Source organism: Chiloscyllium plagiosum, chromosome 4 (genome assembly GCF_004010195.1).
Source record: "Chiloscyllium plagiosum isolate BGI_BamShark_2017 chromosome 4, ASM401019v2, whole genome shotgun sequence".
Lineage (NCBI taxonomy): Eukaryota > Metazoa > Chordata > Chondrichthyes > Orectolobiformes > Hemiscylliidae > Chiloscyllium > Chiloscyllium plagiosum.
The window spans coordinates 109522439-109546463 of record NC_057713.1 but is presented as its reverse complement, the minus strand read 5'-3'; the positions used below and the strand labels follow the sequence as shown (position 1 = coordinate 109546463).

General features: G+C 37.9%; 1 protein-coding gene across 1 annotated transcript in view; it reads left to right on the top strand.

Moving 5' to 3' along the window:
• Nucleotides 1-24025, top strand: part of LOC122549312 (cyclin-dependent kinase 13-like) — a 75523-nt gene that overhangs the window by 38316 nt on the left and 13182 nt on the right. The window contains exons 8-12 of the mRNA XM_043688920.1: nucleotides 1648-1749; nucleotides 4213-4290; nucleotides 5924-6040; nucleotides 8846-8977; nucleotides 11327-11526. Of these exons, the coding sequence (XP_043544855.1) occupies nucleotides 1648-1749; nucleotides 4213-4290; nucleotides 5924-6040; nucleotides 8846-8977; nucleotides 11327-11526 (629 nt within the window). The remainder of the gene's footprint in view (nucleotides 1-1647; nucleotides 1750-4212; nucleotides 4291-5923; nucleotides 6041-8845; nucleotides 8978-11326; nucleotides 11527-24025) is intronic.

Genomic DNA, 24025 nt, shown 5'->3' with positions numbered 1-24025 from the left:
TCCCCTCCCTTCCATTCCTCTGATTGATGCTTCTTTCTATCTACCAACCAGATTCATTCCTCCCATTGACTAACGAGGTCACACCCTATACCTGTGTTCACCTATCCCTTACCCATTCCTATGTACAGCTTTCCTTACACTCACCCCCAGCCCTGAAGGAGGGTTATACCCAAAACGTTGACTTCTCTACCTCTTGGCAGTCCTTCCACAGCAGCCTCCTGCTGTCTGTCAGGTAGTTACCAAGTTGCTCATCATATTTGGAGAAATATTGGTGATGATGTACTTGTCTATACTTTTCCTTCTGCAATTGTAGATTTTCACCATAAGAAAAGAAAATAATACAGCAAACTTTGTTTTAACTGGAACCTTATGAACCACCACTCTCCATTAACCGGCAAGTTACATCCTCCAAGTATTGAAAGTTTGCTGTATTACCATGATCTCTCAGATGTCTGAGCAGTTAGTTGAGGGTGTAATTGAATAGATTCTCTGTTGTTAAGTGTCATTTAAAACAAAGTTGCATAATTATTTAAGTGGCTTATGCGGTAAATAAAGTATAACATTGTGTATACACTCAAGATTCGAGTGGTGCCGGAAATGCTCAGCAGGTCAGGTAGCAACCGAGGGACAGGAGAATTGATGTTTCGGGCAGGAGCCCTTCAGTAGGAACGAGGCGTGTATACCCCCAACATTAAGTTACTATTACTTTGTGTGTGTTTTTACATTGATTATGTGGACCTCTTGATCAACCAGAATATTTGATCAAATGGTACACTCCTGGCCTCGTAGGTTCCAGTTAATAAAAGGTTTGCTGTACATGTTTTCCAATTGAGAAACCAAGGCAAAATGTTAAGGTTCTTAATGCAGGATACAACCAAGTTTAAAGGACGGATGAAGCATATTGAGCAGTTATGATTGCATAATGTCACTGTTGAGTTTTAAAAATCTGAGATCCCCATGAGAAAATGGTTTTCGAGTAGAAGACAGTATACAGTACACTATAAGTGCCTCTGCACTTAAACATTTGAAGGTAATGCAAGAATGAGGATTATGTAGAAAACTACATTTGATGGAACTAAAAATGGAAATTGAGTACAATTCAAAGTAATAATGGAAATAAAGCAGACACTGAAACAAGTGAGATCAGTGGAACTGCTATGCCTGCACAAAAGAGGAAATGTTTACTGGATATGAGGAGCCCTCTTCTGAGCCCAATTAAAGTGCACGGTAGAAAGTCCTGTCTAGATGTTGGGCCAATATTAATGTTGTGAGTGAATTTGGAATTTTTATGGAGTTTAAAATTGTGGGAACTGGAAAGTGTTAACTCATCTTTTTAAGAAATAGTCTTAATAGTTTTAACCTTGGGTTCTGGTGGGAAACAGTGAAATGTCAGATGAAAGTTGAAACAACCACTGTTCGTAAAGACACAACAGACGTTACAGAAATACGGGCTGAAGAGGAAGAAGCAAATGTGGGTATATTTTATTGTGGTTGAGAGGTCCTGGTAACAGGAAATTTTACTTTTTGGCCATTAATTGGATATGTTTCTCTCTGTCATTATAACCTTTATCTGTTTTGCTTAATTCACAATTTATTAAAATTTTGAGGCATTAATTCTTCTTTTATATTTTCTGATTACTATTTTAGTCGACCATACACCAATAAGGTTATTACTCTCTGGTACCGGCCACCTGAACTCTTGCTTGGAGAGGAGCGATATACGCCAGCTATAGATGTGTGGAGCTGTGGGTAAGTGATTTGTCCATGTTGGCTGAAATAGCTGCACAAAAGCCTTTATGCCATCAACAAAGTCATCTTTTATTTACATGATGCTGACCCAGCTAGCACAGAGCCAGCTCCTACAATGAGTAGAACACCTGATACCCAGGTTTATCTCTTTTTTACACCCGGGTGGCCAGTGACAAGCACTGCCCTTCATATCAAAGGGCAGTGCTGTGTGATCAAAAAAAATCCCCTGTTTATTTTTAATTTTTTATTTTTTTAATTTTTTTTCTTTGTGAAGGACGCTCCTGTTAATTCTTTTTTTGTTGTTTTTTCACACTACCACCTAAGTGCGGTAGTGCTTATTTTTTTCCCCCAGAACCCATGGTGTGTGTGTGCAGGTGTGAGACACAGTGAAAGACACAAAGTGCACGAATCTTTATTCAAGTTCCACCACCAGGAAGATAGGAAAATGCCCGGGTGGCCAGTGATATCCAGGTTTATACCTGTCAACTAGGACTCCCTGATTGGACCAGATTAACAGCCCAGTAAGGGAACTTATTCTGAGAGATTCAGTTGGCTGACAATGTTCCAATCACTGCATCTTCACCACTCGAAGAGCCCATTCTTCTTCATGTAGCTTCTCCTGGGTATTTTTGCACTCTGCCTAGTTCCACCAACTATGCCTTGGATACTGGCGACGTGCACGAGATTGTATACTGCTTATAGCACCTGGAGCATCTCAACTAAAACTCAATTTAAGGCAGTAGTAGTGTTGAGGTTGCAACATTTGCCATGTTTATCGTGTTCTCAGAGGTCTCTTCAATGCCAGACAGAGTGGGAGAGACCACAGGTTCTGACAGCCCTGCTGGATGTTCTGAGTATGTTTAGCTCCTGCCCCTTTCATGTAATCCACGTGCTTGTTCAGGAGTGCCTCACCAATCCGAACATTGTATGTCAAAGGACCTGACCTCACGTCAACCATGCCTTTTATTCGTGTCAGGCCATTCCCATGGTCTTGACACCAGACTTTGTCCCGTGAAGTAAACTGTCTCTCTCGGATGGAGGAATCTTGTCTCCAGCATTTGTATTCCTGATGCCGTTCCCCTGATAGGTCTGGGATGATCAGATTTAACCTGGTACAGAGTCTTCTCCCCATCAGCAACTCTGCTGGAGCTAACCATGTAATTGCGTGAAGCATCCTACAATCAAACAGAAGCCAGAACAGTTTGTATCAAGTGAAGCTGTTGATGTTTTCTTTAAGCTGGTCTTCAAAGTTTGGAATGCTCTTTCTATCAGATCATTGGATGATGGATGGTATGGAGCTGTCCATAAATGCTGAATGAGGTACTCAAATTCCCTGCTGGTAAATAGACAATAGGTGCGGGAGTAGGCCATTCAGCCCTTTGAGCCTGCACTGCCATTCAATATAATCATGGCTGATCATCCTAATCAGTATCCTGTTCCTGCCTTATCTCCATAACCCTTGATTCCACTATCTTTGAGAGCTCTATCCAACTCTTTCTTAAATGAATCCAGAGAGTGGGCCTCCACTGCCCTCTGGGGCAGAGCATTCCACACAGCCACCACTCTCTGGGTGAAGACGTTTCTCCTCATCTCTGTCCTAAATGGTCTACCCCGTATTTTTAAGCTGTGTCCTCTGGTTCGGCACTCCTCCAAGTATGGTCTCACCAGGGCCCTGTACAGCTGCAGAAGCACCTCTTTGCTTCTATACTCATTCCTCTTGTTATGAAGGCCAGCATGTTATTAGCCGCCTTCACTACCTGCTGTACCTGCATGCTTGCCTTCATTGACTGGTGTACAAGAACACCCAGATCTCTCTGTACTGCCCCTTTACATAAATTGATTCAATTGAGGTAGTAGTCTGCCTTCCTGTTCTTGCCACCAAAGTGGATAACCATACATTTATCCACAGTAAACTGCATCTGCCACTGAAATAACTCCCCAAAGGCCAGTCTCTGTCACCAAGTCGCCCTTTACATGTGCATAATACATGACGCTGACCCTTCCAGCTCTGAGAGTGAATAGAACCCCTGACACCCCTGTTTATTTATTTAGTTTTTTCTTAGCACCCATCCTCTTTTTTTACCCCCAGCACCCATGGTGTGTGTGTGCAGGTGTGAGACACAGTGAAAGACACAAAGTGCACGAATCTTTATTCAAACTCCACCACCAGGAAGATAGGAAAACACCCGGGTGGGCAGTGCTGTGTGATCAGAACAGTGAAGGGGAGGGTACACCCCTGTTCATATGTCAGCAGGAGAACTCCCTTACTGGGCCTGTTAACCTGATCCAATCAGGGAAACTCATTATGAGAGTCACCTGGTTGACCTCATTATAATCACTACATTGGCTGTCAGAAAAAAAATCAGAAGCAAGTGTTCTGTCATCTCATAAGTAACTCAGTATGTCGATACTCAAAGCTGATATGCATGTAGGTTCTTAAAGCTAATATTTTATTTCATACAGATGTATTTTGGGTGAGCTTTTTACGAAAAAGCCTATCTTCCAAGCAAATCAAGAACTTGCTCAATTGGAGTTGATCAGGTAGGTGCTCTTGTTATTAATGTCCTTTAATATTCAGAATTTGTGTTCAGATTTGCAATCAGTGTTAATACTCCAAATTAATATCTGCCATTTTCAAAGAAATTCGCTTGCTCTGCATTATGCACCATCCTATATGGTAACCTTTAAGCCCCAGTTCATTTATATTTCTTGATTCCTGATTTCTTCTATTTGTACTTGTTGGTGAATAAATACCAGAATGAGAATACAGGTAAATCTGTTACAATTAACAGCTTGAGCATCCTTCTACAGCTGAGCCACAACCTTTATGATGGTATATGGTATGCATGGATAACCATGTCCTGGATAAGTCAGCATTACCCCATGTAGTATATTAAAATACAGCTGCAAAAGCCAAATTGTCAGTTCTTTGCTGAAGTTGTCTAGCCAGTTCACCTAAATATCTAACTTAAAATTTCAGTTAACATCAGTTTAAATATTCAGTTTCAATGAGTACTCCCAAATTTGCTGAAACCAAACTAGCACTTCTCATCTGCAGTACAACCTACCATATGTAAACTTTGTAACACACAAGTTCGTGAGAATCTAAAAGTGCCTGTGAAAGTGTCCTGCTCAGTGCCTTGCATGTTCTTTATATATGAGTCTGTATGCTTTCAAACATTTCCAAAAGCTGTAATCCATACAATTGCACATGCTTACAGCTAAAATGTACCAAAGCATGATAGTTTATCAAATTACCATCCTGTTAATAAATGAATTTGTCAGATATGGGTAGGACATATTTTCAACATTATTCAGAGCAAGGTAACCCAACACACTAAATTTTACAATTCCCCATAGACACAGTTGAGCAATAATCACATCTCAATATCAGTCAGAGTTTTTAGTGACAATTGCCTAATTCCCTATCACCAGTTGCATTGAGAAGGTGATGGTAGGCTGCATATTGTCCGACTTTATCAACCACACCGCTTGGTAATGTTCAAAACAAATAGTGAATATCCACCTGTGGGAAATGTGACTGACTATTAAATTATTGGCCAAGAAAACCACTCTAACTGAGCCATGTTCATTGCTGAGGTGGTATGTAAATCACCTCTTATTGGTCTCTAATTCCCATCTGTTGGTTTTTTTGGTTTGAGCTGTTGATCTGCTCCTTCTGGTGAGGAGAATTAAGTGGAAATGTCATTTAGTAACAATATAGCTGGGGCACAACAAATTACATCACAACCAATTATTTGCCATGCAGCTATTCAAAAGCAACACAATGAGACCACAGTCTAGTTTCTGCTCAAAGGGATCTCTTTTTCACTGTTAAGCTACATAATGCACCTGACATTTGTAGGCATTGTGGTTCACAGTCTAGTTCTTCAATAACCACAACTTTTAAGTTAGGGTCTTGTCCACTAGATCACAGGCACTTTAATTTGAACCTCCTGGGCATGCAATACTTTATCTTACCAACACAAAATGGAAAAGTTTTTGCCAACCATGTTCTACTTGTTGGTTTCTTAATGTGGGTGAAGTGGTACTTGGGATTTAAATACAAATGCTAACTTTAGATAAGCCAAGGTTGGGAAACCTAATATGAAAGCAATACCATCTACAGAAAAACAGTTGCTAGCATTCAACTTGTTTCATATTTTTCCAATAGCCGAATCTGTGGTAGCCCGTGTCCAGCAGTGTGGCCTGACGTGATTAAACTACCTTATTTCCATACCATGAAACCAAAGAAACAGTATCGCAGAAGATTAAGAGAAGAATATTCTTTGTAAGTGTACTACTGAAGACACACTTCGGAATCTGGGAGATTATTGGTGCAGTCTTTGTTAATCCTGTTCATACCATTGTGCACCTAAGAGAACCACCTTGAATTAGGTATCAGAAGTAAAACGTTATTGCTTTTTAGGAAAGTTTTAAGTGGCTTAAGGAAAGATCTAGAAAGTTTCAAAATTATAGAAGGATTTAAAGGATAGATAGTAATAGTTTCGATGAGATGGTGAATCTGTGATGAAGGTGGTTAGATTGAGGGATATTAGAAGACTGAAGAGGCAAGTTGGGTATTCCTTAAAATTTACTGAAATATGGATTGGTTTACCACAGGTAGCTGTTAAAATGTGACAGATATTGTTTATAAGGGGTGGGTTAAGTATTTTGAAAGGCAAAAAATATAAAGATATGGAATAGGCTAGAGAAATGTGATTACAGCAGATTGAAGAGGTAGTACTGATGAATTAACAGATGCCAATTTCCTGTTGTGTTTTAGAGACTAACTCTAGTGATATAAGGAAGGACTTAATATTGCTCACTTAGGAAGCTTGGTTAGGTTTTTAGTGAATCTGAGAGGAAAATCCAGTCTGCTCAGTAAAATGAGGCCAGAACTTTGGAAACAGAAATGTTTTCCATTCCATTCTTTCCACTTCCCCTGAGCAGGAGTCTGATTCTAATCCAGATTAGATTTATTTTAGAAAATAAATTCTGATTTATTTTCAGTTTAGAAGATAGCTAAATACCCTCAAACCTATAATCAATTCAGTTCATACATGTCTTGACTTATCTAAAAGACAGTGATTGTTCTACCTTGCAGAAACTGAGCGCAAAATTTCAGTCACTTCCTCCTGTCTTCACTGGGCTTATGACCCTATCACTGAATTATAAAATGTTGTTTCCAGGATTTTCACTGATCTCGTCTCCTCTGAATATTTTCCCACCTCATTGTCTCCTAATCCAACTCTATCTGCTTTTACCTCCTTCCCAAAATCCACAAGTCAGTCAGGTCTGGCAGACTAATCATTTCAGCCTGTTCCTACCTTGAACATCTTTCTTACTATCTTAATTGTAGTTGTGGTTCTTTTGAAAGCTTTACATGAGTTCGGACCCTAACTCTTCACCATGGTGTGGGATGGTGGGGGGGAAATGTGCCCACAAATCTTTGTCTATTATATTATAATGTCAGCAAAACGACTCCCTGTTTTTGCCTGGAATTGAAAAAGTTAATCAGTTTTCTTCCAATTTCCATCCTCCTTCCACTTGGTCCATCTCTGAAACTTCTTTCTGCTGTCTTTTAGGGTATGCTTTTCATGAATAATTCATTGCAAAATCACACCCTTCATAGTTATCTTGTATCTGCTGTCACCTTCCTGCCAGGATCCCATTCTCTTTTGCCCCCTTTCCATTACATTGTTCTACTGTGGTGTCTCTGACATGTTCTCTTTTATCCTCAACTGAGGATTTTTCGTGTTTTCCCACCAACATGGGTAATGGGGTCCTCGACAGTGCCTGATCTATCTCATGCACTTTTGCCCTACCCCTATCCCTTTCTGCACTAGTCTCTGTATTCAAAGGATCATTTTCTGCCATTTCAGCCAACTCTAGCACCATACCACTACTAAACATATCTTACTCACCTCTCCATTATCTGCATTTTGCAGTATCACCCTCTGTGACACTGTGGTTCACTCTCCCATCGCTTTCAAGACTTCCTCACTCACCCTGGCACTTGCCTTGCAATCAGAAGAGGTATAACACTTGACCATTCACCTTCACCCTCCTGGCTGACCAGGCCCCCAAATGTGTGATCCAGTGTAGTAGCATTTTACTTGTACTTTCAATTTAGTAGAAACTGGGTGACTGCATTATGAAACCTCTCTGCTCTATCATAAGAATAATCCAGACCTTCTATGTTGTCATTTCAATGATTCTCCCTTGCTCTCATTGAGATTTCCATCTTGGGGATGACTATATTATTCCAATGAAATCAGCACAAGTTAGAAGAATAGAGCCATAACTTCAACTTAGTCACTTTACAGCCTGAAGCCATCAGTATTGAATTCCACAACTTCAGAATATGAGCTCTGTAAACCACTTTTTCTTATGTGCCCCAACCTCCCCTGGCCATGCCTTGATTGTGAATTGCTGGCTATGACTTCAGCAGAGTGGACACTCTTTCACAGCTAGTATTTTCACCCGTTTTCCATATCTCACTCCTTTACTATCATTGTTTTTGTCTTTGCAATGGGCATGACCATCATCTGTTTCACTTCTCCTCCCCTCTGTCACTAACGTAAAACAATTATTTTCCAACTCCTTTCAGTTCCATAGAAGAGTCATACTGAAATTAAGCATTAGCTCTGTTTCTGTCTCAATACAGCCAGCCATGCAAGCTTCTCATCCCTTTCTCTTTTTATATCAGACAAAGATTATCTGCACAAATACCTGATCATTGCACTGAATGCCATAAGTTGTCACCTTTTAAGCTCCCTTAACATTTTTGTTCTTTTGTGTGAAATCCTCTGGTTGTTAGCTTTAATTAGTGTGGATGCATTCCTGTTGCTTGCTGTTGTTAAGATTCATCCTTTCAAAGCAGAGTTTGAATCCTATTTAATTACCTACAAGCATAGTGTATCCACATGTTTTTATTTCTTTTTTGGTGCTTTCATAAGTTGGGAGGTGGCACCATTTGTGCTTTTGTTTCCAGTAGAATCAGTAATATACATATAAGCTGTGTGTTTGTGTCTGAGATTTCTGAAGATTGAGGTTTGGGTTACTTTTCCACTTGCAATTGTGTTTTTTCCAGTATTCCAGCAACTGCTCTGGATCTCTTCGATCACATGTTAGCTCTGGATCCCAGTAAACGCTGCACTGCTGAACATGCCCTTCAGTCTGATTTCCTGAGAGAAGTGGATCCTACAAAAATGCCTCCACCCGAGTAAGTTTCCCTCTAAATGCTAAGCACGTTAATAGAAATTCTCAAATAATACTAAGATGAAAAAAAAGGCCTATCTAGTTTGTATCATTTTTTACCACTCTAGTGCAGTAAATGCCAGTTGAGAAGTGCTCCGATCCATTCAACCTACTCTACAACTACAACCTAGTTGGCTGCTAAAGGAAGCCAGGGAGGAACTAACAGCTGCTCTGAGGATCATTTTCCAATCATTGAGATACCAGTGGACTGGAGTTCTGCCAGCATTATTTAAAGAAGGTGCAAGGCTTAGGCTAAATAACTATAGACTGGTCAGTCTGACCTCAATGGTGGAGAAAATTACTGGAGTCAATATTGAAAGAAAGGATTGACTGTTAAATGAACAGACATAGATCAGTCAGGAATACTCAGCATGGTTTCATTTAAGGGAATATCATGTCTTCGTAACAGTTGAACGTTTTGAAGAAGTAACAGTGAATGTTTGACGTTAGTGTAGTGCAATTGGTCGACATGGATTTTAATTAGGCATTTGACGTGGTAGACTAGTCAGAAAAATTTAAGTCATGAGATGCAGTGAATATGGCGGGTTGAATCCAAAATTGGTTCAGTAACAGGACTTAAATGTAGGAGGCATAATTGGGAAATTTGCAGGGAACACAAAAACTGGCCTGATGGATGATCAGGAAGAGGATGATTGTTGATTGCAGAAAGATTTTGTTTGGTCAGAAAAGTGGCAAATAGAATTTGCATTTGTGGGAGGCAAACTAAGCAAGAGATTACGCAGTGAATGAGAGGCTATTGAGAGGGGTAAAAGGAAATGAGAGACCATGAAAGTGCCTGTCCAAAGATTCCTGAAGATGGTAGGATAAATGGATAAGTTGTTAAAATAGGCATTTGGGATGTTTTCTTTATTGGGCAAAATTAGGAATGTAATCCTTGAACTATAAGACACTGGTTTTGCCACAACTGGAGTTTTGAGTGTAGTTTTAGTCACCATATTACAGGAAGGACCATAATCGCTCTAGAGAAAGTATGGGAGATTTAGAAGATTGTTGTTGGATCTTGAAAATCACAGTTATGCAGAAAGATAGGATACCAACCCTAGCCTATCCATAGAGCAGAGGAGACTGAGGTGTACAAAGTAATGAAGAACTTTGATGCAGTTCAGAGAGAAGGCATGTTTTCCCTAGCAGCAAGGTCAGTTAGCAGAGGGTGCAGTTTTAAGATGGTTAGTGAAAGGATTAATGCAGAAATGATACAAATGTTTTCACTTAACGGGAATGGCTGTCAAGAATTCACTGCTCAGTTTGGTGGTGGAGCCTGAATGTGTCAACTCCTCTAAAAGGAATCTGGATCTGCACCTGAAAGGCTATAATCTGCCAGGCTCCAGACCAAATGCTGCTAATTGGGATTAGCATTGGTGATTGGTTTATTGAGTCATTGCAGGCATGGACTAAATGGCTAAATTCTGTTTTGTGACCTTTCTTTGGTTTTATTTTTGACACTTTTTTTATTAAGTGTTGAATTTGTAGTGAGTTAAGCAGGCAAATAGTTGGTATAGACAGAAGTTTGGTCAGGGGTTGTCTACTGCTGCTCCCTGTTCTGATCTAAATTTTCTTCCCAACCTGCTACCGACAGTTTATTGACATCTCTGATTTCTTTCCCTTCTGTTGTGAATATGCGGATTGTAGAGTGGTAGAGAAATGGTCATAGTTCCTGGAAAAAGTGAAAGGACAATTAGTACCTTCCTTTTGAAAGTACAGCTGTCTTTGCATATGGTGTTCCCTTTCTTAATATTTTTCTCCCCACATTGGGGCAGATAGAATGTGGTCCACAACCCAAGCTACCCAACCCAAGTAACTAATTATTGAATTGGTGGCATTAGAGGCAAGCAAATGTCTAGAAACCCTAATGTTGATTTCTCCAAAGGGATTATGGACAAACCAGTCCAGTAGATCAATTCAATTTGTTGCACCTGTTTTCTTTGAAAGGCATCAAATCCATTTTTAAAAATGTATTTTTATTATCTGTCTCTGTCTGCAATTGAAGTTGCTTTGTTGCAATTTTAAATATATTAGTACAGGTCCGAATCAGTATCTGTGTCTCCACTGTCATGAATTGATCACTTAAACCTGTTCCTGTTGCCTCCTCTACGAAACAAAATATGCTTTATAGATATAGTAAGCATTTTTTTGGAAAGAGTTATTTTGTATCTCCATTATAAGCAAGAGGTTTGTAGTGGGGCTAAGTGCCTGAAGCAATCTCAGATTACAGAAATTTGAACAAGGCTGATGAAGGACATATGTAACTGCCAGTGTTTATTGTGCTAACTGTAAGAATGTTGTCTCTTTGCAGCCTACCACACTGGCAAGATTGCCATGAATTATGGAGCAAAAAGCGGCGAAGACAGAAACAGTCTGGAATTAGTGATGATGCAGCACCTAAAGTTCCTCGTAAGGATTCTGCTTTAGGCATGGATGACAGCAGGAGCAACACACCTCAAGGCTTGCAGCTTTCTCAACATAAAACTCAGGGCAATTCCAGTATAGGAATAGGTCAGTGATAACTCTGCTTTCTGTTGGCTTCTCCCATTTTCTGTTGTGTCTCATGTCCAATAATAAAAGGGCCTGGTGTGTAAATGTATCTTCAGTGTGTCTCCACATTCTGTACTCCAAACTCAACTTAGTCTGTAGAATTTTTCAAATAAAGCATACTGTGGTCTAAACAACACTGGTGGTAGACAAGTGGAAAAAAAATCACTGGCACATACAAATCGTATCCAAGTAAAACGGTTTCTCAAGTCAAATGTTGAACAAATTCAGTGCCTCGTGACTGGATGAACTTCCTCTTAAGCAAGGTAATCCTCCACCTTCTCTCTCTCTCTCTCTCTCCCCCCCCCCCCCCCACACACACACAAAAACTCTCTCTCTGGCCTTGTCTGTTTCTGTTGCCCCCTCTTGCGTTCGTGCGCATGCTCTCTCGCGTTCTTGCTCTGTGCCTCCTGCCCTGCCACTGTCCCTGTCTCTGTTTCCTGGGTATTTATGTAAGTGTCTTCGACTTATTTCATTTGCACCTTTTTTGTTTAGCCCTTTCATACTTCCTGCCTTGTTTCATTGCAAGTGATTCAATTCTCTCCTTGGGGTTGGGCCTTCCTTCATGAGTCATGTTAATCCTCAGCTTTTTGGATATATAAACTAACCTCTCTGTGACTCCATGTGTCTTTGTAATTTATTTTGCTTGATTTAACTTGGTAATGCTGTCATCTCTTAAGTCAAAAAGTTGTAAGTAGAAACTGTGCCCCACTTCAGGACTTGAACACACATCTGGGCCAACATGAGGGAATGCTACATTGTTAGAAGTCCTATCTTTTGAATCAGACATTAGATAAAGGTCTCTTCTGTGTTCATGTGTGCATTAAAAATCCCTTGCAGTATTAAGAGAAGAACTGTAATGTTCACTTGACATTCTCTGTCATCTAATAACACATTTACTCAATTATACCTAAAAATGTTAGTTTTTGGGGGATTTAGGCATACAGTTTGTTTTATACAGAGTAACACAGTATGCGTGGAGGATGCATTCAATCACTTTCTTTATTATTTGACTTTGCAGTGATATTTCACAAAACCAGTATTCTTGCACGGTCAAGAGACTCTTTTAAGCCATTTTTTGCAATCACTGTCAATAAAGATTTTGACCTGCTAATTTGACCACTCAATAATACAGGAAGCTGTACGCTTATTTGGATTCCACTTTGCATTTTCAACTCCTCTCTGGATGTCTGGTGGGTAAACGGGAACATTATTTTAATTTGAGCCAGAATTATAAAGCATTTGCTGCATTGTTCTAGAGATGTCAGGACACAACATGCAACTGATGCACTTGTACTGCAAGTACTGACATAAAGGATATCATTTTCATAAATTCCACTAAAGATTATTGTATGGATCTGTTTTTCAGTACGCATCCAGCAAAATCTAGTTAAAACGTAACAGGACATCGTTTTGCTTGTTGCATTTGAGCTAGACTGCAAGTCATTCCAGTTATGCTGCTTTTCCTGTTTGTGGTGTGCTGACTACATTACACAATGCATGGGCCAGAATTCCAATAAACTGCTTAGTTTTTTTTTATTATGGTGACATAAGGCATATGTCCTGTAGATTCAAGTGTAGATCTTAGTTTTGATTTCATATTGTAAGGGTCAGTCATAAAATATGGTCCACTGCATTCACTTTTGCTAACAGTTTTGGTTTTTTGTTGATATCCACAGTTGTGCTGGTTCTGTGTTAGAACATGTGCTATATTCAAATAAATGGTAAAACTAAAGTCTGTTTTTTTGTGAATTTGAAGTGTACAAAACTTTTAGATTCTGGCGTAAATTTACCATTATATTTTTATCATTGTATTGACCATGTTAACAGATAAAATTTGAGTTGTTTTCCCATAATTAGTGTGTTAGAAGCAGTATAAAATGTTGAGCACAAACTTCAGGAAGAAGTATGCACACCTAATCTGCTACCTTGTAATAAAACGTTTTTTCCCTTTATGAAACTCAAGTTGAAAATTTGTAGCAATGAACAGACTGATGGAGGCCATAGTTGTGTATGTAGCTTTTAAACTCGGGTTTATGCCAGCTTTTAAAATGGGTCCCTGTAGAAACAGCATTTCTGACTGAAATTTCTATTCACCACAGCAATTTTATAGATGCTTTACAGTTTGGACACACTTTCTGTATTTTACCCCATACTTGCATAATGCTGAGAATGTTAGTTGCACATTAAGTGTAAGAATTATAAAAATGTAAAAAGTAGTAATATATCAGGGTTTTATAATTCCCTAAGATTACTGGTGTGAAATGCTCACATTTTTACCAATGTCGTCATTTGCCATGCAATGAAGCATTATTAAGCTCATGGGAAAAACTGGGTCTGGAACAACATTCTTTGGCATCGCTACTATTATCCATAGAATAAGTCTAAGAAATTATAGACCAGTTCTGTAAGAAAAGGAAGGAAAAGTAGTGGATCTTTATTCAAAGATGTAGTAGAAAACATCAAGAAACTGATATAATGAGTAGCCAGCACAGGTTTCAAAAATGGAAGATCGTGCTTTAACTGTTTCAAATTCTTTCAAAAATGTAAACAAGCATAATATACTTGCAGGCTGGCTACTTAATTTCAAAGGAGATTCAGTGTAACACCTCACAAAGAGGGAAGGGCGGGGGTGGCGGGAAATGATTAAGGAGGTCATTTAATACTTGGAAAATGTGTATCTAAGAGAGAAGGATTTAGGGTTCCAGAGACTCCAATCAGTAACAGTAGCAATGTAGGTTAATAATGCCACTTTAAAATAAAATGGCTCTCTAAAAGGATAAAATTGAGAAGCAGCAAGATTAAAATTTGTTTGGAGCACATTATTATAAACAGCTCTGGTCTCCATATTGTAAAGTATTATCTAGGTACTGGAGACGGTACAAAAGATATTTACCAAGAATGTTTCAGAGCTGAGACTTTATACCTGTAATGAAATATTGAACAAGCTGACTTCATTTCTCTTTTCTAGAGAAGATTTGAGCAATGACCTTGAGGGATTATTAAGATCATGAAAGGTATTTTCATTTGCAGAGTGGTGATCATAACTAGGACTAAAAAAAAAGGTAGTTGCCAATAAATTCAGCAGGACATTCAAGAACAGCTGATTTTCTCGGAGCCCAGTTGCAATGTGGAATTCTGCCACGTGATATAATTTGTCCTTTGCCTTGGATGAGTCTTTGAAGTGTTTTATGTCACCTTGATATGGATATCTGGGGCAGTGGCTATGATCAAATTCACCATATTCAGCCTATACAAATAATTTTCATTCAGTGACTTAAAAATAATGAAAACATTATACTGCCCTCTTCAGTAACTTGTCTTGTTAAATTAACTGCTCTGAATTCTGATCAAGAGCTGCTTTTTCTGGCCTTTCCAAACATAGCATATTTTCTAGCAGATGCAACATTATTTCCTTCTATCTTATTACTCAAGTAGGGATTAGAGTTTTTGTGACAATCCACACTGACTAACAAACCATGTTTTGTTTAGTGCCTGAAGAAAATTACTTCCTATTCATCAGATTAAGAAGCCTTCATTGTGATCTCTTAAAACCTGAAATATACATTGCATTCTAAGGAAAAAAAATAGCTTTTTTGTAATCCTTTCTGAGAAGCATAATCAAAAAAGTCTTGAAATGTAACAGATGAGATTTGAGATGAGTTTTAATTGAGGACAAAAGTAGAGTTAGGGATTTAAATTAAAAGAGGTAAGATCCACTTAGACGATGATATGCTATCATTCGTGAAGCACTGGGTAGGAGCAGGTATTATGTGACATGAAAGGCCAGAGTCAGAAGATAGTGAACAGGAAAAATGACAAATATGTATGTGATATTAGTAGCAGGACAGAGTGAAGTCTGTGAGGACTTAGAACACATTTTATCCATGGTTTTATGTTTTCAATAAATTATTCAACTTCTGTGATGGTAAAAGTCATTCCTGAACAGAACTTAGTGCAGAACAGGTAATGAACAGTGCATTTTGATGTGCTAGAATTATGCAGGCTGTTAATTGAAACATTGAAAATATTGGATTAGGAAGTGGCAAAAGCTTCACTGGCAATGGGACTACAGTAGAATGGAGGCAGGCTTTGATGTGAAAATATGCTATCTTGATGTTTGAAAGAATTTGCATAGCTCTGGGTCAAACAAATTACCAGTGGTAACAAAACACATATTATGGTGGGACCAAGAATATTACCTTTAGTTAATACTGAAGAAGTTATGTTTCATATATGACTCAATTCAGTTAATATGGTAATGATTATGAGAAATGAAGGTACAACAGCACTGATTTGCCCCACCAGATGTGGAAGGCAGTTCACCACCACCTTGAGCAACTCCGGGTGGGGAGCAAGTGTTAGTCTTGCTCATGATGGTCGCTTCCCATGAAAGCCTTGATCAAATCTGGAATGTAGCCATGTGCCTGTGGATGATGTCATTAACGGACAGTTATACAATGAGGAACAACTAGGATACCAAGGATAATTCCATGGGCAACTTTGGTGTTTGCTAAGAGAGAAATTCTTTTCAGAAGTGCTCTGTTAGATCTTTTGAAGCAGTAGCTACCAAATCATGCCTCATATGTTGATCATGTGGGAGATATTGGAGAGTCATTCATGTCAAACACTTGGAAGTGGAGGAGAGATCATTCTTTACCTTGATTGATTTTAGTGTACAGAATAGGAAATTCAGAAGTAAAATTGTTTTCTTTTTAAAATTGAAAAATGATCTAGGATACAGTGTAGGAGCATTAAGAAGGAACTTGGATTCATACAATATTTTTCCTGACATTGGGATGTCCAAAAATGCTGGTATTTGTTGCATAACTTACTGCCTGAAATGTGGTGACAACCAAATGTTTAGCCATGTTGATTGAGGGATAACTATTGGTCAGGGCATAGAGAATAATTCCTCTGCTTCTCTTTGATATTGTGCAATGGAATCTCTTTTGACCACTTGAGGGAGCAGGCAAGCCTTGGTTTGAAATTTTATCTGACCTTCCACCAGACCTCTTTCAGTATTGCACTAAAGTACTCATCTAATTTTTTAAAAATGTTGAGATGTCTTAAATGGAACTTGAGACCCCAACCACTTTACTGAAGTGAGAGTGCTACAAATTGAGCCACAGCTGGCAATTGGGGGAGGGGAAAAGAAAGGATAAAGAAAAAAAAGGAAGCTTAAATGGTTGCCCTTGCTAGGATGCAGTGTGTGTAGGACCAGATTTGGAGGAAAGCATCCTTAGAGATATGAAAGGAACAAAGTCATGAATGCAATGATAATTTAGAATTTTTGATTTTGTGAATTTAAAGGCTATGTATGCTGATAAGTTAAGCTTAAGGGTGATGAAGAAACAGGATTGTAAGGGTTTTGCAAAAATTTATAGTTTTGGTTATGGATGCACTTGTTAGTTTGCTTGCCATGACAACCCGCCAGCTCATGAGCAAACCAACAACCAAACAGGATTTGGTACGTGTGGTAAAAAGCATATGACAAGTTCAATGATTGTAGCAAAGAAAGAGATTAAAAATGTGATTATTAAGGAATTATTGAGAAGCAATGTGATTCGTGTCACTGAGGAAAAGGCCTTATAAATGGATCTAAAGGATCTTATGAATGCATATTCGCAAATCTTGAAGATTAAAGGACAAATTGAAAAGGCTGTATGTGGTATCCTTCACTTTACAAATAGAGATATAATATTAGAACTAAGGGAATTAATACTAATGAATATATTTATAAAATTCTGGTTGTGTCTGGCTGAAGTATTGTGGGATGATTCCTGGAACCATGTTTATAGAACGATGTTCAGTCTACCTGAGAGTGAGGTATAAAATAAGTTGTCATATTGTTTGCTTTTGTAATGTAGTCACTGTTATTAATTTGTGCACAGCAAGATCTTCAAAAAAACTGAATGATCAGATAATTATTGTTTGATGACGTTGATTGAAGAAAGAATATTAGAGTAGAATCTAGAAAACTTTCCTGCTCATCCTTTTGAAAATTCCTCAATTTTTTTGTGCTCAAGCAGTGACTGAATCCTTAACTGGTTTTTAAGAAACAGGAAAGTAACATCAAAGGACATAATACAGTGGACAGTGGGTCCATCATAGGTCACTAACCAGTGGGGGGAGAGAAGACCAGTGATCACAATATGAAAAAAAAATCTTTTTATCTTGCACTCATCAGGGCAATGTGCGAGAATGCCAATTTAAGGGGAAAAAACAACATTTACGTTATATATGCAAACAATGAGGATTAGTTGGCAAATTAACTAATAGATCGAGGCATTGCCATTGAGAATGCACAGGTTCGTTTTGTCTGATGGTAAAGTATGAGGCTTTGCTTAAACTTTAAGCCTGTGCACAAAGAAGTGAGTTTTAGCTTGAAAACTGCAGATCAGGCAATCTAATATGAATGGAGAGGTCAGGAAAAGGAAATGTCACCTGGAAAGATATGGGTTATAAAGTGAAAGCAGCACAGACTTATTAAAAGCAAATTGTATTTAACTGTCTTAATTAATCTGTTTGAAATGATGGAATGCAGTGGTTGAAGGCAATGTAGCTGACATTTCAAAAATGGACTTCCAAAAAACATTCGATAAAGTACCATAAGGGCAAAACTGAGGTCCGTGTGATTCAAGGGCATTGGCGAAATGATTGGCCACTGGGCCATTACACACTTTTTAATAATAATGACTTGGATTTAGATAGTGCATAACTTCAGAGTTGTAGATGGTATGAAACTTGTAAATATAATAAATTGTAAGAATACAGTAGCAACAGGTTTTAAGGGCACAGATGAAATCTTGTGTGAAGCTATTAATTTTGGTAGTAGGATTGAGAACCACCTTAGACTAAATTCTGAGTTTCTTTTAGATAAGAGACTTGAGAATATATATTCACACATTTTGAAGATTAAACAACAAATTGAGAAGGCTGCGATAGATGCACATAATAAGCCTCACTTTAGAGATAACGATACAGTGTATAAAAATGAGGGAATTAATTATTTTTAAAACAGTGTTTGAGTCCAGCTAAAGTATTTTATGATGGAATCCTGCAATCATGCTTTTGGAAACATGTTGAAACTAAATGAGACTGAGTGCAGACCAGGATTGTTAGACTGTACGAGAAGTGACAGACTTTGGTTACATTGAGAGACTGGGGAAACTCTGTTTGCTCTCGACAGAACATAGGCAGTTATGGGATGACTTGATAGCGTTGTTCAAGGTTTGGATCCAATAAATAAGGAGGAACTTTCTACTCTCAGAATAATTGGAAACAAGAAGACACTGATTTAGAATAATTGACAAAAGAATCAGAGCAACATGAAAAAATTTAACTGAGAGGTGTGATCCAAATATATTATGAAACGTCAGTTGAAATATATTTAATACTCTTGGGTTCTAAAGTGGGTATTATCACCTGAAGCTACAAGTTTGCTTTGTATTTCTATATTGTGTATGCTCAATAAGACCATTTTAGTTTCATTTTGACTTCTGTGAATGGTGCCGCGTTTTCCAAAAATTGTTTTACATGCTTTTAAGTGAAGCATTTAAAAATCCCGAGGTGCATAGTTCAGTGCTTTAGAAAACAAATGTACAAGTGAGGAAAAATGTTGGACCATTGCCTAACTGCAGTGTCTTCTGTAACACCGGAAGACAGAAACAAAACAAGTTTCATTTTAAGGAGAAAAAGAACTATCCAGAAAGTTAATGCATATGCAGATTTCTTTCAAAGTGAATGGTCGTTCTGAGAGAGAAGAACCTGAAACATCAGTGGTACAGTTTAGCTGGCTCCAAACTTTACACGACGCAAAGCTGTGTGGGAGCATGTATCGAGAGGAGAATGCAGAGACACTTCTGTGTGATTTGGACAATTTGAGTGGGCAAATGAATGACTGACAGATTATGTATAATGAGGATAAATGTGAGGTTATCCACTTTGATAGCAAAAACAAATAAATTGGGGAAAAAGGAGATGCAATGTGACCTGGGTGCCCTTGAATTGAGTCGCTCAAAGTAAGAATGCAGCTGAAGAAGGCTAATCTTGGCCTTTGCATTGAAAGGATTCAAATACAGGAGCAGGGATGTCTTGGTACAGGGCCTTGGTGAGACCCCACCTGGAACATTGTGTGCAGTTTTGACCTTCTCAGAAGAATGTTCTGGCTACAGAGGGAGCGCAGCAAAGATTTACCAGACTGATGTTTGGCATGGTAGGATTGACATATGAAGAAAGATTGGATTATTTAGGGCTATATTCACCGGAATTTAGAAGAATGAAGGGAAATCACACCAAAACCCATAAATTCTAATGGAGCGAGACAGGCTAAATGCAAGGGCATGTTCTCTGTCACCAGGGTGTCCAGAACTTGGGTCACATTGTAAGGAGAAGGGGTAGCCTGTTTGGGACTGAGATGTGGAGAAATTTCTTCATCCAGAGAGTGGTGAGCCTGTGGAATTTTCTGCCACAGAGGTTAAACCAATTGAGGTTAAAACATTAAATGTTTTCAACTAAGAATTAGATATAGCAGTTGGGGCTAAAGGGATCAAAAGCTATGGAGAGGAACCAGGAACAGGGTACTGAGTTGGATGATCAACCATTGATCATATTGAACAGCAGAGCCGGCTCAAATGGCCTACTTCTGACCCTATTTTCCATGCTTGAAGACAGTCATGCAGGTGAAAATAAGTCTTGAGTGGCTTAGAAGTTAGTAGGAGAAAAGCTCCAGAATGGTTAATTAATGGAAGAAAAGTTTGAGCTCATGTTAAGAAATGAGAGCTGTGTTAGCAATTTTTTTATTAAACAAGCTTTTTCTTAGAGACATTAACTAAAGAAGTTCTTATCAATTGAATGCAGAAGTTGTTCACACAACAATAAGCCTTTCAGTAGAATTAAGCTGACCCTTTGGAAGTTTGTGTGTTTGTAAGGTTATTGTTGAGGGTAAAAGAATTGAATCGTTATTTCTGATATTTGTAAGACTTTTATACCGATATAGTGGGTTTTTTTTGTCTTTGGCATTCAATGAACCTTTTTCTTAAAAGTTCAATGGCAATCTATTGTGAATATATTCAGTGACCCACATTAAACAATTAACAAAAAAAGCACTTTTGGGCATTGAGCTGGGATTATAACAGGACTAACCTTTAAAAAGGTGGTTGAATAAGTAATTGAAGGAGGAAATCTACAGTGTGACTGTTAGCTCTCGAAAGCTATCAAAGAGAAGGTTAAAAGGAGTTAAGTCTTGTTTCTAGGCTATATTCTATGATATGTACATTCTGATGTAATTTATTTGCAGATAGTTGGGAGGCTGTTACCTGTTTGTGTGCCTTTTTCTTAGTGCTGTAGTGACGAAATTGCAACTTGCCTCGCTAAAACATGTGAACCGCATTGTGAGATTATTTTCTAGTCTACAAGCGGTTTTCAAACTACAGTTGTGGCCTCTGGATCTCTAACTGATTTGCTCATTACAGGTTGTTCTGCTATAATGCGGCAGTTGTGTTCCTTTGCAACCTCACACTACAGAAAGCAATGCTATGGAAAACTGTTGTAGAGGATTACTATTGAAAGTCACTATACCCATTCTGTAGAAAGTTCACATTATCCAAACAGTGTCCACAATTCATCAATCACATTTTATCCAATTTGCGCTGATGAAATGCGCGTTATAGTGGAACAATCTGTGTTTCTTGCTGTTAATCCTGTTGTAGTCATGTTGGCATGAAGAATTCCAAGATCTACTGTTAATGCTCCATAAGGAGATGCTTCCTATATCAGAGCTCCTAGGAGGACTTGAATCAACCTGTTGATTCTGTTTCACTCTTAATAGCATATTGGACCTTTTAATTTCATTTACCTGTTGTTGATTTTTATGAATTGATGCAATTACCCATTAAAAGTCTCTTTCTTTTTAATACTTTTGGAGGAGTGTTCCAGACTAACTCTTTTCTTTGAGGAAAGCTGTTTCCTGATTTAATTTGAGTAGCCTGGTTCTAATTTGAAGTTGTATCACTTGTTCTCGATCACTCCACAAAAGTTGTTGTACCACTTTTATCATTTTATCATAGGCTTGTTCATTTTACAATTTTGTTAGTATTAATAGCTTGATATTTGTATATTAAATAGAAGCTAGACTTGAACTTTTGTGGCCTGTGAAGACAAATAGCTTAAGCCTTCAGTTCATATGTTCTTTAAATGCAGTCATTAAAGAATTAAAGTATTATGTGTGTATTGCAAAAGTAAATTGTATCACTTAAATGGCTTCTATGTGGTGGTTGCAAGAGGCACGAGGTTTAGTTTTAGGCTAATTTATTTCTTTGGATTTGTAATGAACACAGACTAATGCTTTCATGGTACTCTGTGTGATTAATTGGTTTGTGTCTACTTTAAAAATGAATTCATTATGCAGTTAAAATTCTGTAAATTACTTGAACCTGTAGTCGAACTCATGACGAGACGAAAGGTTGACAGTGTAACAAATTAAGAGGATTTATTAAGTAATAAAGTAGTATTTGACAACCAAACGATAATTTACAAGGGTATGAGGCTCTTTGCACTCCGGAGCAGCTTGGACACAGATCGCTACAACTTTTGGTCTGGTATAGCCTGACTGTTTTTCTTCTCACGCATAACTTCCTCCTCCTCCTCCGCCTCCTCCTCCTCCTCCTCCTCCTCCTCCTCCTATGAATCTGTGTAACTGTGTATTGAACCTTTTTTGGAGAACCTTTTTTTTTCCTCCCTTGAACTTTCGTATCCATGATTTCCTCTTCTATATTTGGTAAAAGTAGTCAACTTGCACCATTGATAGCAATTGATGTGATCAGTGTGCCATTCACAATTATGTCAAAGACTATCAATGTGCAATCAACAGCTACGTCTTGAACTACGTTAACAAAATTTAAGGCATACAATCAATTTGGAATATAAATTATTTGTTAACTTAATTGCAATCAGCATTTAAGGGATGTGATTAATAATATGCGGAAATAAGTCCTTTCAAGTGGACCTTTTACTGTCTCATTGTTAAACTACATTCCACAGAATCAATTTAAACTGTTCTAAATTCAATTTAATAATGCTGGATTGTTCTAACTCTCCATCTTTTGCTCTAAATGTCTCGTTTCATAAACATATTATCTCCCTAGCACGTGACATTTTCATTTATACCCAACTTGTTCCATTAATGTAATCATCTCTATGAAAACACAATGCAGCAGTTAACTATTTATTTACTTAACCCACTTAAACACAAGCCAAATACCTAAAATTTGTAATACAAGGAAAACTATGCACAAATCCGTAACTATTATGTACGTTCCTGTAGTGAGAAACTACCATCCGTCATTGGCAGATGACAATAAACTGTAACATGCACAATTGACTGGATTTTTTGAATATTCATTGGTTTAGAAATACATTCTTACAGGCTGTGCAGCATGTCTATTAGATTCTTCCAAGAAAATTTAAAATTGCATGGAAGAACAGAAGTAATCCAATTAGATCCTAAACTCTGCCATTTCTGGTGCTACTCCTTCCCCGCTCCATTTTTTATGGGGCCTATTAAATCCTCTCATAAATTATGTAAAAAAAAACCAAAAAAGTCTACCCTACATCTCTGGTATTAGGCTATAGTCTTGGTTCCTTGATTACGTTACTAATCAAAAATAAATATAACTAGAATGTTTTCAATAATTCAATATCTGCTGTCTTCTGGACTGGAGACATCCAAAGATTTAAATTGCAGTCTTTCAGACAATGAATCAGCAAATACTGATTCAAGATATGAAAAATGATAACTGAACCATTGACAGCCTTGATAGAGTGCTACCATTGTGTCATAAGAGCCTCAGCCCTTTATATGTTCTTGCTGCTATTCCTTTTTTCCATGGGCTTCAATTTTGCACTAACCCTATTTATCAAACACATTTTGAAAGTCCACATAAAACAGCACTGCCTTCATTTGTCCTCTTGTCTCATTTTTTTAAAAAAAGTGCATTTAGTCAGTTATTTTGCTCTACTTTTTCAATCAAGTATGTAACATTTGCATTTTTCCAGTCCTCTAGATATTCATCCCAGTTTAAGAATTGGAAGATTTCAATAGGTGTGCAATTTCTTACTGTGAATATCTGGTTCCACAATTCTTGTGTCCTGGAGATATAATTTTTAGTTTTAAGAATGTAATTTTTAGGTTTGAGATTAAAAATTAAATATAAATTAGAAGAAAACACTTGGTTGAGGCAACTGGTAAACTGACTCAATGTAATTGCAGTTTCTAAGTATATTTAATGATGCAAGAAGTGAGAAAAGTTTTTAAACAATGGATAACCCATCCCTCAGTCTGGAATGGAACCAGAAGATGTGTGTTGTATAAGCCACAAAATGGCTTGAAACATTAACTAGAGATCTTTGAAATAGTCCTGCCTGATAATTTTAAATGACTTTCTGGGAGGTGTTAGTCAGT